The sequence below is a fragment of the Scomber japonicus genome, chromosome 18 (genome assembly GCF_027409825.1).
Source record: "Scomber japonicus isolate fScoJap1 chromosome 18, fScoJap1.pri, whole genome shotgun sequence".
NCBI lineage: Eukaryota > Metazoa > Chordata > Actinopteri > Scombriformes > Scombridae > Scomber > Scomber japonicus.
The window spans coordinates 21,733,970-21,752,045 of NC_070595.1; the positions used below are offsets into that span (position 1 = coordinate 21,733,970).

An 18,076-nucleotide genomic window follows, 5' to 3' on the forward strand; every position below is an offset into this window, starting at 1 on the left:
CCCTGATAATTGATATGCAGAAACCAGCTGAACCACTTTGTTTTACATACACTTCTATTGTGCAGAATGCCAAGCTACTACATTACACTCCATATGTTTTTTGACATGAAGTTATGTATTAATGGTTTGAAGAAAATCACAAATGAAGTTTGGCAAGAAATCAATCTACCACTGACATTGTAGAAGGAAAATAAATGCTCACAGATGTGTAACATTGCATGGAAACTCTCTTTCTGTTTTCTGTTTTTCCCGTATTAAAGTTTTACTCTTTTGTAATTCTTATTTATTTATTCTGTAATTACTCCCAGTTACATAGATTAGGCCTACAGTATTGCAATTTGATGTTTATCCTCAGCATGTGGTATGGTGTTACAAATTGGAAGTATCTCTCTCTCTCCCTCTGCAGGTCATTCTGTGCTTATAAATGATGGTTAACTCTTCTTATCATTTTATCACTGTGAGGTTGGAGGGGGATGTGAAGAAATCTGTCATCACCTTATTCCAGGCCCAGTGAGGCATAGTGAAACCTTATTAATCCTCAAGAGGAGAGGATGAGCATTTAGGATTAAAGAACCCTAATATGTCCTTCAATTGAGTCTGCCTCCGGTCTGCTTCTTATGTTGAAGAACCTGCCAGAACAGGACAAAAGGCCAACTGTCAGGGGAAATATGCATGTGAACTTTCTGAGGGATTATGCGACCGACTCTTTCAGCTTGCCAAAAAAATGATTTATGTATGTTTAAAGGGGAAAAATACTTTTAAAGCTATGTTTTTTGTTATCTAGTATGCAGTCATCATGAAGTAGTGACCTTACAAATCATCTTACACCATCACTTCTTAATGGGATTGTGATGTCATTTCATTTAGTTGTATATTATGTGATAAAAAGTTGTTTTTAGTTTCTGTCATTGTGATATAATGTCTTGGTTTGTGGTCTGTGTGTGTGTGTGTGTGTGTGGGTGAGGTGAGGTGAAGCCTGACAATTTAATTTTACCATTTATAGCTGAATTATAAAATGAGTCACAAATAACAACTACAGTTTTATTTGCACGTGGAGATCTTGAGAAATATTAGTCTGCCACACATGTGACACGGAAGAGAAGCTATGTCCTCACTGTTAAAGGTGAACTTTTTTTTAATGGATGGTGTAAAATGTGTGTTTTGCCAGTGAAAAACAAAAAATAAGTATAAACAAAAGAAAAACAGGCCCTGAGCATTTGCACATTTTGCGTGTGGGGGATAATGTCGGTTAACCCATGTCAGAGGCTGATAAAAACCCTGATCTGTGAAAGAACCTCAAGAAAAACGTGAATTGTGCCACCCACTGACTGCTGATAGTATCTATATATATATCACACAGCATGTGTTCTTACTTAAGAGCTTTTACAAAACCACACCCTCTGAATCCACCCTGCAATAGGTATTTTGGGTTCACCTGGCTTCAGTACAAGAGAGCAGAGTGAGAGCATCAGACAGGACTCTGCATCAGACAGGGTAAGACTGGCTGCGAGGTATTTCATCACAACTGCACTAAAGCATACCTTAACCAATTATGTTATTTGGAACTGAGAAAGAGCCTTATTATTGAGCCTTGTTGAAAATAAGCAAGAGCTGTGCTGTGATTGGATGCAGAGCCATGTTATCAGACATACTGTATTATTCCACAGAGTCACTTGCTACACAATGCCTCAATTAAGTTGCCAAACTGAGGTTGAGGCCATGAGAATGTGTGTGGAAATCTTACACTGGCCCAGTAAAGGGAACTGCCAGCCTGGTGATAATTATAATCATTAGAGATGATGGGAGACTAAACTAACTAACATCTATGGGCTATGTCTGTTAAATGAACTACTCAAACATATACACTAAATAAACTCGACCAGCAACCACACTCAATAATGGTTTTGATTTCTAAATGACCACACAATTTAGTTAAAGAATGGTACAGGGGCACTTAAGGTAAACTGAAATACAATTCAAAACAGCAGCTTGGATTCCAGCTCTCAATAAATCAAATTTTCTTGCAAATATGCTAGAAAGGTCAGGGATGACATTGAATTAGGTTAGTGTAGTAGATATTCAGCCTGCACAAGGAGCTTAAGATAAAGTAAATGAGTTGGTCTGAAGAGTTCTGCAACATGGTGCCACAGTGGCTAAATGAACAACCCCCCTTGAAATCCATCTGAGTACTTTGTTTGCCTGAGATTGGATCTAAATGGCACCATGTTGTTTCTCTTTGCTTTCTATTTTCACAACCCTACCTGAAAACCTTTGAATAGCCTATACAGTAAGTGGTAGTGTTCTCTGTGTTTCAGCATGTGACCATGAAGAAGTCTACACAACAAAAAACTGCTTCCTATATATTTAAATTAACTATGATGATCAGCAAAATGAGTTTTTGAGTTTCATCATTCATTTCATAATTTAAGTAATGCTCTTCAGCAGGCACGAGCCTTATGTAGGAATAAATGATGAGTTGTAGATAGAATATATCTCTATAATTGTCTCTAAGAATGTCATTCACTAGCACTCAGAGATGCCCCATTATGATCTTCAGTGTGTCACTGCTCACAAAACACTCTCTGTAGAGTGTTCATTGTGTGTGGTCTGCAGCTGCAGCAACAGTTTTAACTCTCTTCTTATGGTACAGCTCGTGGGCTATTCTTTTAGCACTTTCAATTAGCACTGCTCTCTGTGTCTGCATCTGAACAGCTAAGAACACTTTCCCAGCTCTCTGCTCTTTAAGTCTTTGCACCAATTCTTTTCTGTTTTTAAGTCTCCCTCCCGCCCGCCGACCCCCAGCCACTCTTTCCCTTCGTTTCTTTCTTTGCTTCTATTCTCATGAAGTTTGCATTCCACACCTCCTCTGCAGACTACACACAAAAGAGCAGAAAGCGCCAATGCTGACCAGTGGCAAACATTCCAGTCCTCTAGGCTCTTTCACACAGCCTAGAATCCTTCATCCCTCCAGTGGCTTTGGCTAGAGTCTGTCTCCTGTCCTAAAGAGGAGCAGGAGAGAACAGAATACATGGGATAGTCAGTCTGATACAATTAGGGAAATCTATGGAAATCAGTAGAAATTACTAAACAGGCAAATTGTTATATTTCAAGGTAATTCAAAATTGATTGTATTATTTGAAACCACCAACTGTTTCTTCACTGATTTGTGATGTGCATAATAACATCAGCAACAGAATCTTTATATAATCACTCTATCCATCTCTAATTATGATGAGTGAAAACAGACACTGACTTTATAAAGTCAGCTGGAATACCAGTAAAAGATCCAAGAGCTGCTCATGTATCCTTAAAGTTTGTACACAGGAAATTGGCTATGAAGCTATAAAACTGGGTTGAGATGGGATGGAGGTGTCAGCTGCCGGTTAACATGTCTGTGACTTGGACTTCGATATAGAGGTTACGGATTATTTGGGCCCAGAGCACAGCTGGAGTATTTTCAGGTGTCAGAGGAGAGCAGTGAGAGTTCTAAGGGAGGCTGTTAAAAATCAGACTGCTACAAGGAGGGTTAAATACTGTAGGTACATGTAGTTTAGAGGCCCAGTAGAGAAAGTAGAGAGGAGAAAGGTTGGGGTGAAAGGGGAGGAGAGTTTACATGGCAAAGCATGTATGGGCTTGTATATTTTCCTCCCCTTTGTCTCGTTCCTCACTCCTTCTGTGTCTCAGTCCATCAGTCCTTTGAAATTCCACAAATATAGCTTGAAGGCCACGAGACATCACTGGCTACCTTTCTTCACCTCCATCTACAACTGTCCATTTTCTCTGGAGGCCCAAGGGAAAGCATGCCAAAACGCCCCTGACCCACTCAACTACTTTATTCTGGACAGTTTAGCACCAACTCCAGTGCTGGAGTGGTCATACGGAGTACCAGCAGCTTAACTGGGCCGCTTTATATTATGGGTTAGTGAAATAAAGCAAAATACTGTGACATACATTAGTATTTTTTCAAGTGTGTGACAGCAATGGGCCAGTGTATCTAATCTATCTAATGTATTGTAGTGTATTAATTAAGCCTTCTTATTTTAGTGGAGATAATTCTAGCTTCAACATCAATCTCTGCTGTGTTCTACTATTTAGAAATGACTTAAAATATACAATTTGTAGCAGATTTTATTTTTAATTATTGGGTAAGTTGGTAGACATGACATTTTCCTAGCCCAACACTTGCTGCTCCACAACAAGGAATATGCATTAGTTGGGATCTAAAGTCTAAAATTTTGTCAAATTAATTTTTCAGTCACATGAATATTGTACAAGCAGAAGACACTCTATTTTTGGTTCCTTATGATTTTGGTGATCTATTCTGCCTTTTCACTCAATGTCAGTTCCTCTGATGCCTGACATTTAAAATGTAACCAAATATAAATTTATAAACTAAAATGTCATTTTAATGCATGTTTCACATGGTGTCAGTAAAGATTTAAAGCTACTTTAACTGACAATGTCAATTATACTTTTATTATCTCATTGTTAAATTCTGCTTTCCGGTGAGAGAAATGGGTCATGGTTTAGGGATGTTCTAAATAAGCAGACATCAGCTTTGCGAGACAGCAAGAGGAAATTGGGCCTGAACTCAATGTAAGCTGACAGTCTGCTCTTTTATTACAGAGTCTTATATGTTGAGTTATATATGCATCACATGCTTTAATTTTCACAGCAAGGCTGAACGTGTCTAAACATCATCAGCCTGCTGGTTACTAGTTGACCCTTTATGGTCAGGGCAGGACTCCATTCATTGTCAAAATATTCTCCCCCCTGGGAGAATATCTCCTTTCAAAGTTATGACGGAAATGAATAGCTGCTCTTGGCGATGGAAGCCTGTCCATACGTAACCTAAGTTTACCCTCAAAAGAGAAAAATAGGCTTAAAAACACAGATATCCATTCCCTCTGCTGGTCTGTGTCTGTCCTCTACTTTCAGCTTTTGTCATGTCCTTATAGCCACCTTGATGCTTCACACTTTGTTAACATGTTAAAGTGGATATGGGGTTAAAGGGGTTAACCAGAGGGGAGGATTACAAAAGTGGGTCCTCCATTCATCAATATGTGTTTGTGTTCAAAACTATGTTTTATAGGGAAGAAATGTTTTTTGTCAGAATAGTCATATCAGTGAAATACTTACTCACATTTCAAAAGTTGGGGAGCAAATATCAACAGAGAATACACATAAACTTATGTAATCTTTCTAGGGTTACATAACAATGACATGCTTTAGACTTTGCACTTTTGTTTTTCTGATCCTGTCTGTCTGAGGGTACACCAACCTATAAAACGCATGCACATTAATCAATCAATTAAAAATAATTAATTCTCACTCCCCAGGGGTGGGTATGGGAGAGGGTGCAGCCCTCACAGTGATCCAACCCCACCTCTGTTGAAGGGGTTTTTTCATTTAATGTCTTTGCACAGTCAAACAATAAAAACTATTATGTAAAAAAACCTATATATTAAAATAATATATACATTATATACTAAATTGTATATCCTCTTGAAGAGAACAATTGCAGTATAAAGTCTATAATAACTCACATTATGCTGAACCCAAAACCAAATATGCTAATTATTCCATATTTTAATGAATGGATTTAATGCATCAAATATTAAAAAGATAAATATTTTTTACAGCTAACAAATGTCAAATGCAAGAGGAATGAAAATCAGAAAACATATTTAATTTGGGAAACCAGCTGATGTGTGGCTTTTGTAAATGGATGCAAAATCTGTTTAAGTGAATTAAAAATACATAAATAACTAGCTAAATGATTTACTCAGTGATTACTCCAGATTGGTCTTTGGACTATCCTTTAAGCTCATTCCTGCTTGGGTTTCAGTGTAAAAGTAAATAGGAGTCATAAACATAAAGGGTAGACTATGTAATCCTCCACCCTTTAAGAGTTTAATGTCATTGTGTCATATTTAGCAACAAGCCCAAACAAGGAAGACTCTGACTCTTGCACTATGGCCTTTCATTAGAGAAAAAGAAAGATCAGGTTTGAGATCTTATCAGAGGCACTTTGACCCTTTTCAACATCTGTCAATAACAGGGTCCACGATAGCCTGTTGCTCATGTTATCATCAACAAACCAAACAGAGAAGCAAAGCAAGACCATTCTTGTGTTTAGTTTATGTTTAGTTTGTAGCGATTCCATTATCATAATGTATTTGATAAGGTACTATGCACTAAGTGCCTCTTTAAATATGCTACACTTTTCCTTGCCACCAGATGGCAGTACAGTGCAGCATATTAAGTCACAATATTTAGGGTCAGCAATGGGTGACAAGTTTTATAATCAGTCAACTAAAGCTGAACAACCACTTGCTATGGGTTTACAGTCTGGGTAGAAATAATCGGCTGTAATAACTGTTATTAATATTACTAATATTATCATTATTATTATTATTATTATTATTGTTGTTGTTGTTATTGCTGCTATTATTATGATTATTAGATGACATCATACGAGTGGCCAAACTTCTTAAGGGCCCATTTAGATTTTGTGTTTAACGAAATGTATAGATTGAAATTAAAGATAATAAATGAAAATAACATGAAAAAACGAAAATAATGTTGGCTATTATTAAATATATAATGGCTAACATTGTAAGCCATTATAAGAATATAAACTCTAACATGAAGCAGTGAAGCAGTAACAGCATGAGCTCTTTGAATACTGTATGACTATTAGCACACGGTGATGTGTTGTGTTGGGGTCACCAGCTCAGAAATCAAATAAGCACTGCCCCCTCCATAACGCGCACGTGCGCGCATGCACGACACACACATTTTTAAGGAATTAACTTCATTTTAAAGGCAGGCGGTACCTATCAAGTAAAAAAAAAGCTTGTCTACCAGGGGGTGTTTGCGATGCCACGTCGTTTTTTTTGGTTAGTGATTTTATCGAACATGTGACTGCATTAGACGCTCACATGGCTGCCGTGGTTGCATGATCCGCTTTAGTTTTTTAAAGTCCGATAATCGGTAGCTCCCTCAGCAGCGACCATCCGGAGCAGAGGACCGCTGAAAAACACAGCGCCTATCCGGACAAATCATGGCGAACAGCGGGCAGAAAGTTGTGCTGATCACCGGCTGCTCCTCCGGCATCGGGTTACGAATCGCCGTCACGCTGGCCAAAGATGAAAAGAAGCGTTACCATGGTAAATGCGCTTTCTTCTACATTGTTTCTTTGATCGGACCTATTAGCAGGGTAAGCCTAGTGTGGTTCGCTTGAAAACCTATTCCGTGTTTACTTTTCCCTGCAACGCTCTGCTGTTGTACCAAGCCTCCTTTACGCACTAAGTTCGGTTGAGTTTCATGCGCAACGCTCAGTCTCAACGCGAATAAGTGATTTAGTGTAGTGTCCATTGAAATAGCTAACCCTAGTGATATCGTATCCATATCCTTTTGTGAGTACTGGGATTCAGTCGCCCCTTTGATTCAACTATTATCATCTGAAAGCGCAGTTTCCAGGGTAGGGCTCTGGAAGGATGCCGCTTGCCAGGCGGAATCATAAAAGGAGGCTTGTCAGTTCTCTTTCAAGTGACTTCTCCAGCACAAAGCCCCCTTTTTATAGCAGTGAATTGTTGACCGCCTGCTCCGGTTTAGTGCCGTGTCTAATGTGCCTATAGTCCCCTCACTGGAGCAAGAGTTGAAAGGGGGACAAAGTTTGAGACCTGTACAAGCGAGGGTTCACTCTAAAGCAAGGACCTTGTTTGAAGTCTTCATTGGTGCACAGTAGAGTTAGGGTGTCCTACTCTGACATTGTTGTTCAATGCAGCTCCTCTCCTGCTTCCCAGCCATCATTAATGTCACTCTAGGCATTGGGCACCCAAAACCTTTTCATGTCATGGAGCCTCAGATAGCATTACATTAGACTATCTTCCCACCCCCACCCCTCTGTTGGTAAGTGTTTGCCTACAAGACCCCCCTGTGACAAGAGTTTGCTGTTAGATGCGACTTTATCCACAATTGCGTAATAGCTGAGTTGACAGTGAAACCGATAATTACAGTTGTCATTTGCATTTTCTTATTCAACTAATTATAGCCATGCTAAGTCATCACTGTTCCTCTTTCTCCACTGTGAAAGGGTTCGTTCAAGTTTTCTTTTTCATTGGGGCCACTGGGGTCTGGAGGAGTTGATTACCATGAAATAAATGAGCAAAACAATAGCGATTAATTGTTCCCTTAACACTGGTTTTGAACACAAACTTTCCTTCTGTGTGACCTGCTCTCAGGAAAGCCACCTCTAAGCAATGACGCTGATCTGCTCCATTCCCAGGGTCTTTAGGAAATCCAGCCAAGATTAAATATTGCATTGTGCATAAAGTAATGATTAGTTGCTGTAACATGCAAACTCAGAGAAACCCCAAAAAGACCTCTGTGTATGGAAGGCAGTGTGGTTCATTCAAGAATGTTTAAGCTGCCCAAGAGTAATTCCTAAAGGAGCCAGAGGAACAATGGATCTCTTGTTCACTTCTCTACGAGTGTGTAAATCTCTTTGTTGCTTCACAGACACCCAGCTCTCAAATCATAAGATTAGACTTAATTAGACATCATGAGGTTGGTTGGACTTCCTTACAGTCAAGAAGAAGAAAAAAATGATATACATCTATAAAGCTCCGTTGCTGCTGGGACTGTAAAACTTCATCACATCTTCTCTCTTATTTAAATCTGGTAACTACAGCGCACGATCCAGTAACTACTTAACCTTAGATATCCCACATGTTTGTACTCATGCTGGTAGAACTGGTTTCAGGTAATGTGCACCTTTTAAATGCAATGAACTGCAAACTGCCTTCAAACTTGAGTCTTACATTTCCCTTGGAGATTTTAAAGCTATAATTATCTTGTGTTTTTATGATTCTTGTAACGGATTCCTGCGGTTTTTTAAATTATTTGTTTATTGTGTTGTGTTGTTTTTTTTTTCTGATGATTGTGTTCTTGTCTTGTGAATGTTTTTGTTCTCAGGTCTCTCTTGGAAAAGACGTCTTAATCGCATGAGACTGCCTAAATAAATAAAGACTGACTAATAATTACATGAAACATCATCAATACACAGTGTATGTTTGACTATTTGCTAATACTAGTTGTGTGACACTTACACAGCCACATCCTCTAAAGAGTGGTTTCATTATGATACATCACGCAATGCACAGAAATGCAAAACCTCCACAGCATAGCAATGTCTCTTCTAATCTCACTTATCCAACCTTGGCTCTGTTCAGGCAAGAATCAGGTGAGGGTTTGCCTTTATCTGTTAAGGATAACAGGTAGATTTAGAGGAATGTGTGAATACGAGGTTGTTTACCCCGACTGATTGACATTGTGCAAGAGCTCTGCCTCTTTTCTCTGCCTGATAATGTCAGTCAGCCAAGTAAGCAGAACACACACTGTGGAAGAAGGCATAAAAGTCAACACTGTGCTGATAGCCACTGTCGCTGGTGGTGATAGATTCCTGAGCTGTATGTAGGTTAATGCACTGTGTGTAAAGTTCAAAGGGAAACAATTATGTATCCTGTAAACTGGCGGGCGTGGTGATTTCAAGGAACTTTGGCCCACACAACTGTGAGCGTGTGTGTGTGTGTTCTTGCTTGGGTGTTTGTTAAGGAAAATGCTTACTGGTTCACAGTCCTGTGTGTCACTTCAGTGGTGTGACAGTGGGTCAAGAGGTTTTACTACAACAACGGAGGATTATTTAGGATTTAGTGATTCTGTATAAAATCAAGAACAGTGAAAGTATAGTGTGAAATTTAAAGAAATACATACATTGACTCAAATAAAAACAATCTTAATAGGCCTACTGATAATTTGAGTTCTTTGCATTCCTAAACATGCCATTGCAGTTCTAGGTTCTAATCTAATTAACCATTTCTTGTAGTATGTATGCCCTCTTTGCAATTTAAAGTTAGAAGCTACATCATACAAGTAAAATAACATTTTGCGTTTCCACTTATGTCTTCTCTCCTTATTAGTTATTGCGACCATGCGGGACCTGAAGAAGAAGAACAAGCTAGTGGAGGCAGCAGGAGATGCGTATGGGAAGACCTTGATGTTGCTTCCACTTGACGTGTGTAGTGACGAATCAGTCAAGCAGTGCATCAACAATGTTAAGGACCGCCATATTGATATCCTGAGTGAGTGGGACACACCTGAAACTAGGCCTGCATCCGTCATTTAACCCAGTTATTACTTCTACTGTATAGATACATGTTTATGTATGGGGTAGGGTCACATGTTTTACGCATAGCCACATTTCTTTCACTATACATTTTAGAATGGATGACAAATTGTCGTCATGTGTAACCTTGAATAATTAAGTAATTTACTGTGCAAACTTCAGTTCCTTATGTGTGCAGCAATGATGACCAAATGCATATAACATCAACCCCCACCATTCCAGTTAAACTAGCATGTGTTTAACACAAATAGTAATACTTTCATGAGAGAAAGTAACAGCAAATATCTAACAGACTTGTCCAGTGAAGAAGCAAAATATCACAGTACAGTGTTATTACTATAATACTAATACAACTTGAGGACTGAGCTTTTGAAGATTCGTAACTGAAATGTCTTGAAACTCCATGGTTTTGCAGTTGATATTGAGGGTGGGGGGCTGGGGGGTGAGGGGTTGGGAAAGAATTGAAATCCCAGTGTGACCATCATACAGATATCCTAAGTGAGAGAGATACAATGAGGGAGAAACAAAACCTAGAGCTCCATCTGCCCGTGACACTGTCTTCCACTTCTTTTTCAAAGCAGCATATGTGTTCTTAAACCCAGAAATTTCAGCAAATGTAACCAACTATTCATTGGATTATTGATATTAATCAATTATTCTATAACTACTTCACAAGTTGTTTTTGGTCATTTTCTGCTGTAGGTGCATTAAACTAGCAATTGCATGTATTGCCAACATAATAAATCATTAACAGAATTCTTTCTTGTGTTTAGACCTTAAGTCTGGATAAAGGTTCTATTATAAACCCGTTTCCCTCTTACTCAAAATCCCAAACCCCCTTCACCTAATTACTCAAAACCCAGAGGCCCTTTGCCATGGACTGATGTTATATCACACCTATCTGTTGTTGTCACACACTGACACCTGGTGGCAAGACCAAACAAGGCACTCTGTAGTCTGCAGTATAAATGAGGAGTGCAATAGAGGCCCATGGACAGTGCAAACAATAGTTTTCTGTTGAAATTAAATCAATAACAATAATAAATGAGAGTGACACCTCAAAGCATTTTGATAATTGTAATGTTGGAGATACGAGCATTGTGTCATCTCTCTATGTGCTTCCTGTCAGTTAACAATGCAGGTGTGGGATTGCTTGGACCTGTGGAGAGCATCAGCATAGAGGAGATGAAAAGAGTATTTGAAACCAACTTCTTTGGTGTGGTTCGCATGATCAAAGAGGTGATGCCAGACATGAAGAAGAGGCGCTCTGGACACATTGTTGTCATGAGCAGTGTAATGGGTCTTCAGGGTATGTATACTTTTGTGTAATAAACATACAGAATAAAATCTGCAGTGCAGAAAAGTTTGATGTAAAGGCACATAAAGATACCACTCTGAATGTGGAAAGAACTCAGTTTCAGGCACTTTAGTTTTAGACAGTAAAGCATTTCTGCTTTATTACTGCAACTGAACTTTTAATATAACTGAGATCTCTGTTTTATTCTAAGGTTAATTTTAAAAGCAGAATAATTGAATTTTAAATTCATACATTCTACAAGATTGCTTCTAATCATCTGTGATGACCTGCAAAAGTTTGGCAGACAATTGTGTCAGAAAATCCAAAAACTAGAAAATCACTTGTATTTAATTTTAAATCTCAGAATGTGTTTCGTGCTTTCCGATCAATGAAATTAGTGAAGTCAGACTAAGAGTTTATCATACCCTGCAAAGTGATCCCAGTGTCACATTTGATCATATTTGACAAAACTGAAACATTATAATTGCATTCCAGTTTATTACAAAAGCAATTTTCAAACAGAGGGAAAAACACAGCTGCTGATTTATAGCTCAATCTAATCTGCCTTTCGGTTTCCAATAGATCAGCTGAAACTGCTTGCCAACATTTTTTGGTTAAACCATATATCAGAATCTGCTGACCAGGCAGTTGCAAATGTTTTTTGTTTTTGTTTTAACTTGTTTGAAGTGCCAGATCCAGTAATGAAATTACTTTATTTGTACCCGGGAGAAAAACAAAGCATGGCTGGGGTTAACCTGATTTTCATATTCTGTCTTATTGTCCTCGGTGACACCTACCTTTTACTTGATAAGAAGTAAACTTAGGCCTTTATGTTCAAATGATGCTTGAGTGATGTCTGCTGTTAATGAAATACTGTGAAATCCAATGTCCTTATCCTTTATTTCCTTGTTTCTGTTCCTGCTTTAGGAGTGGTGTTCAATGATGTTTACACTGCTTCTAAGTTTGCCATGGAAGGGTTCTGTGAGAGTATGGCGGTGCAATTGATGAAGTTCAATATCCGGTAGGTTATCCTCTTTCCTCTGCTCTTTCTTCACATCTGTCTTTACTTTGTCCTACACATAGTCCCTCACAGGCCTTTCTGTGTCTGATTCTTCTCAGGTTGTCCATGATTGAGCCTGGCCCAGTGCACACTGAGTTTGAAACAAAGATGATGGAAGACGTGGCCAAAATGGAGTATCCAGGTGTAGATGCCGACACAGTTCGTTATTTTAAAGACGTTTACCTGCCATCATCCATAGATATATTTGAAGCCATGGGTCAGACGCCAGAGGACATAGCCAAAGTAAGGAAACAGGTTCCACATTTTACCAGATCTATCTCAGTATTCAAGAATCAATGTTGTGTTTTTCTGATCACCACACTGTATTCAACCAGTCTATATTGGAATGGAATCAGTAAAAACTTATTTTGCTTCTCATCTCTTCAGTGCACTAAAAAGGTTATTGAGTCAAGCAGCCCTCGCTTCAGGAATCTGACCAACAGCCTCTACACACCCATTGTTGCCTTGAAGTACGCAGATGAGACTGGTGGCTTGTCTGTCAACACCTTCTACAACCTACTCTTCAATTTCGGCCCTCTCATGCACATCACCATGAGCATCCTCAAGTGCCTGACGTGCAGCTGCCTACGCAGACGCACCATCTCACCAAACTGAAGAGGATGTCCAATCCTGCCACCTACCCTGTGTTGTTTACCCCACCCAGTTCCTACTGCCTTTTCCTAAGGTTTTGGGTTAAGCAGGTAGACTAGAAACAGTAACTATGGAGAGAGGAGGCGTCTTTTAGTTCAAAGACATTACCATGATAAGCTTTGCAGGACAACATGCACAATTGCACAAGTTTGTCACAGAGATGTTGTATGCAGGATGAACTCATGCACACACACACACACACAAACACACAGACACACAGACACACACACACAGACACACACACACACACACACACAGAAATACAAGCAATACACACACCTTTATTGGATTATTGTACATTGTGCATATTATGAAGAGAAGGCCATACCTTAGACATTGCAATATGGGAGGAACTGAATAATATACTGTAAGTGGTTAGATGTCTACATCGTTTTAAAGAGAACACACAGCGAGGACTTGTGATATGAGTACCATGGAAATACAATGAAGCACAAAGAATGAACTCAGTTACAGAGAGAAACAATAAAATTATAGGAAATAATAATGATATAACTTGTAGCCTAGAAAACTGTACACTCAGGCTCAGCAGAGTTGTAACATGTGCCCTTAATTTCATGTTTGCCTTAACATAGTGTTCTCGTGGTCATAACTGCTGTTGAATCATATTTTTAATCTTTTGATAAACTGAATGTTTTTGGTTTTAAAGGCTTGTGAAGTGGTAGACCATACAGATTTAATCTAGCAACTTGATTTTGTAATAAACACAATTCTGATTTATCCTCAAAGGTATTTTTTTAAGGATATCATTAACAAAATGGGACTGTTTTGACCAATAGATGCACATTCATTATAACCTCTGCAAAGGTTTATCTCCGTCTGCAAGACTCTTTGGGTACCAAGAGGGGGCAGTATTTAACTTTTTTTTTCACAGGGAGCCAACCTGTAGGATCATCAGCAAGCAGTGTTGAAGCTGTTGTGTATAGGAATTTGTGGCCTAAGATAGACAAGTGCAACAGAAGTGAATGATTAAAATCTTTGGGATTTTAAATTGGGATTATAAATTTTTTCAGACATTGATCATCATGTTTTTTATAAGCACATTTTATTGAATTTCTAACAATAGCTGTTTCAATAAAACAGTAGCTTACATCACCAATTCATACTTGGAAAGGTTACTTAGAAAAGATAAATATTCCACAGTGGTAAGCATTACAGAGAGTTTTCATGTAACAGCAGCATCTCAGATATGTAAGCGTGACTAAACTATTGAGATAATGTAAAGCTATTGTGTAGCTTTATAGCTCAAAGTGTCACGGAAGGTTGGCTCTACTGCTATCCAACTTTAGCTAAAAAAGTAAAATGTCTTGCACAGAAAGCAGGAACTTTAGAGTGACAGTTTCACAGTCTAGACTTTATTACATAGCTGATGTTTTCTGCAGCAATGAACCTTCAGTGCTAAGGCCTCTTGCAGAGCTTGTACTTGTTTTTGCATTTGCGTGTTTAAATGTGCACATGCGCACACATTAGCATGTGTTTGCATGCATGCGTGTGTGTGTATGTGTGTGTGTGTGAATGCATTCTAGGTGCATGTCTATGGGCCAAGTTAGTGATCTGTTGATGGATATAAAGAGGTCATGGCCTGCTCCCCATCAGAACCCCTCCCTTGAACCCCCACCCCTCTCTCTCACACACACACATACACTGCTTTGTGCCGTGTGAGAGAATGTGACCTGGTTCCCATCCCTGAGGAGGGGTGAACCCTAATGACAGCCTCCTCAGACACATTGCACAGCCCTCAGCCTCCCTCTCCAGCTGGCCCCCTCAGCCCATCGGGCCGGGACCCCCTGGTCCACACAGGGAGGATGTGGTTTGCCCTGGATAGCCCAGTCAGAGTTTGTCCGATTTGCACACACCCTGTGCCATCCCATCCCATCGCACCCGCCATGCCCTGCTGTGTCCAGCCTGCTTACACTTACCCAGTCCAACTACATAGAGCGTATCATCAGAGGACAGCGCAACTGGTTGCAGACCTGTAGTTTTGGTGCAGTGTACAATGAGCACAGCTCCTCAGCTCTGTGTATGTGTCTTCATCAGAGGCGACAGCTCCGCACAATGGAACAAAGACGCTGTCAATCACAATCAAATGGGTGTGTGTGCAGGGGGTGGAGGGGAGGGGGGAGTAGGGGATCCAAGTTGGTTGGGGGAGGAGTCTGTGTGTCCTGAATGTTCAGGGGGATGCCAAGACCCAATGTGGGACGCTGAAGGCTGAGGGCAGCGGGTGGGGGGTGGGTACTGGGGCACTGAGGGGTGGGGGTGTGTCGGATTTGGGAAAATGAGAATTGGGGTGCCCAGGCCTGAATGGGGGACCTGTTTACTAATTGAATGAACACAGGAGTTACAGAAAAGTCTCATTAAACAAGAGGTCTTATCAAACCATTGTTGTGTACCTTTGTTTCACAATCAAGAACATAATTGCAGTATAATGAGGGCAGCGTGACATAGTGAGGTCTTTGCTTAATTGTAACCCTGTCACTAAACATACATTCTCTGTGCCTGCATGCAACCTTGCTGTGTGCTAACAAGCCAGAGTTAGATATGGAATATATGAGTAGAGAGAAGGAAAAAAAGGGGGAACCCCAGTAGTTATCTTTGGCATGTTAGCAGGGTACATTCTTTGTAAGCTGTCTCCTTTCTTTGTTGCTGGGTTATTGCTTATTCAGCCATTTTACCGCATCCTCCTTTCACTGGTGTCATCACCGGAGGACCACACCTAAGTCTGACTCTAAGAGTGATGAGATAGACTGGGGAGTCAGAGAACAAAAACAAAAGGGAGTTGCAGTGAGAACTGAGTTGTGAAAATGGGAGACAGAAAGTGTGAAAGGAACAGAGGAAGCAAAAGAAAGGGAGAGAGCTTTGGCATGCTGGCACTCAGTGGAGCTTGTGTCTAGACAGGGTGCTTCAGACTGATCTCAGGTCAGGATGGATCAACACAAAGCTCCACTTATCTGTTTCATTTATTATATCCTGCGCTATCAAGAATTCACTCTGAATACTCTTGAAGCATCACAAAATGGCAAACAGAACCACCACATGGTGTTGTAAGTATCAGAAATATATTCAAGGCCTAACAAGCCGATGAAAGCTGAAAAAGGTGCAGGTCAACCATCATTTAACATCGCTGCGTGTGACTGGCGATGTGGCCACATAGGACCTATAAGTATCCATAGAGCTGGTCTGGGGTCTGAGGGGAGCTATCAATCTTTATATAGTCCAAACAGGAGAAGCCCAAGTTACCCTGTGGCTGGCCTGTGGCGGTAGGTTCCATTAGGGCAACAGAGGCCACAGGGAGAAACAAACACACAGCATCTATCAGCGTCTATCCCTCCCTCTCCGGTCATTCCCTTTCTCGTTTCTTCTCACTCACTCTCTGTCTCTCTGAGGCCCACTGTCTGTCTGCCCTGTCCTCCGTCCATCTCCATCTCCGCTGTGCAATGACCTCTCACAGACCCAACGTGGTCACTTGTTTATTCACACATGGGGGAAGGGGGGTCATCATCTCTGATTCTGAGTAGAGGTGCTTGTTTGCAAGCCCATTCAGGATCGTTTGGAGGTCGGAACATAAATCAAGAGAATCTTGGCTTTTGCTGGCCAGGCATACACATTGTTTTACAGACACAGAACTGCCATTGTCACTATCATTACAACATTAGCATTGTCCCCTTCCCCTACTGCTCCGCCAGAACATAAACAATCTGGCAGGAATTTCCAGACTGGGGCTCAGTTTGCCCACTACCGTATCGTTTTGTTCCGCTCTGTTCACTCTCTCAAAACTACCAGTTCCAGTGACTGTGAAACTGTGATTAGAGGGTTCAGTCTGTGTACTGGCATTATAATTCTCAAACAAGGGGATGATGGGTGATTGTGCCGGGCTTAGAGACGATGTAATCTGAGCTGTGGTAACATGATCCTCTTGTTTTTATTGTGGGCAATGAGGTAAGATTGGAGTAATATTCCACAGTAGGAGCCTGACAGCAAGGTTGGTGGTGTCAATCCACAGATTTCGCTCAAAACCTGAAAGTCCTGTTTGTGGGCAGGACAAGCTGTGAGAGTCTATGAAGCAAAAAAAAGAAAAAGAAAAGATAGAAGATATACAGATAAGGGGGAAGAAACAACACGATCATGTAATGTAACAAACAAACACATTTTCTTTCTCACCATTCTGTGCTCACTTTCCGCTAACATATCATCTTGCTTTTGGTTTCTAACCTCTTCCACCATGGATCAGTTGTTACTCTCTTTCCATGTTGTAATTAGACGTCTGGGAATCCAGTGTGCATTTATATTTGTAATTTACAGAAAAATAACGATATGTTTTGCTTTCTGGTTTGACCGACACTAAGGAGGGAATATTTTCAACCAAGGGATGATTATACTTTTAATTTGTTTCCCAAGGATGCCTGTGTTTTCCTCTTATGTCTCCGCCAGTATGCAACTGAGCATAGTGAGTGTTTATGAGCTGGAGAGAGAGAGAGAGAGGGAGGGCGAGAGAGAGGAACTTAAAGACAGATACAGAGAACGATAGATAGATAGATAGATAGATAGATAGATAGATAGATAGATAGATAGATAGATAGATAGATAGATAGATAGATAGATAGATAGATAGATAGATAGATAGATAGATAGATAGCATGCAAAGTGACAGAGACAGTTAGTCTTTATGTAATAGACAGTGAGCTCATCAGAGAGTCTATTGGTATTGAAGTTTGTCCTTGCCTAGCAACCCTGGCTGTGTCCCAGCTTCATCTCGCCACCAGAGAGAAAAACTCACTCTGGACCCCATCAGCACTGCCATGGATCTGATCTATTCACTGTTGCCAACTGTAGAGATGAAAAACCGAACGGGGTGCAGGCA

At 40.2% G+C, this 18,076-nt stretch overlaps 1 protein-coding gene across 1 annotated transcript; it reads left to right on the forward strand.

Annotated features, from left to right (window-relative positions):
- The first annotated feature begins 6,791 nt into the window (after positions 1-6,791).
- Positions 6,792-13,938, forward strand: rdh8a (retinol dehydrogenase 8a). Its single transcript, XM_053339227.1, has 6 exons — positions 6,792-7,172; positions 9,987-10,148; positions 11,322-11,501; positions 12,417-12,510; positions 12,609-12,792; positions 12,937-13,938. The coding sequence occupies exons 1-6, from the start codon at positions 7,067-7,069 to the stop codon at positions 13,162-13,164; spliced, it is 954 nt and encodes a 317-aa protein (XP_053195202.1). The 5' UTR covers positions 6,792-7,066; the 3' UTR covers positions 13,165-13,938.
- Positions 13,939-18,076: the final 4,138 nt, after the last annotated feature.

Excerpts from the sequence above, each read along its gene's own strand:
- rdh8a (XM_053339227.1), top strand. The coding sequence starts at position 7,067 with ATGGCGAACAGCGGGCAGAAAGTTGTGCTGATCACCGGCTGCTCCTCC. Across the intron at positions 7,173-9,986 it reads TGAAAAGAAGCGTTACCATG|TTATTGCGACCATGCGGGAC; the intron begins GTAAATGCGCTT and ends TCTCCTTATTAG. Across the intron at positions 11,502-12,416 it reads CAGTGTAATGGGTCTTCAGG|GAGTGGTGTTCAATGATGTT; the intron begins GTATGTATACTT and ends TTCCTGCTTTAG.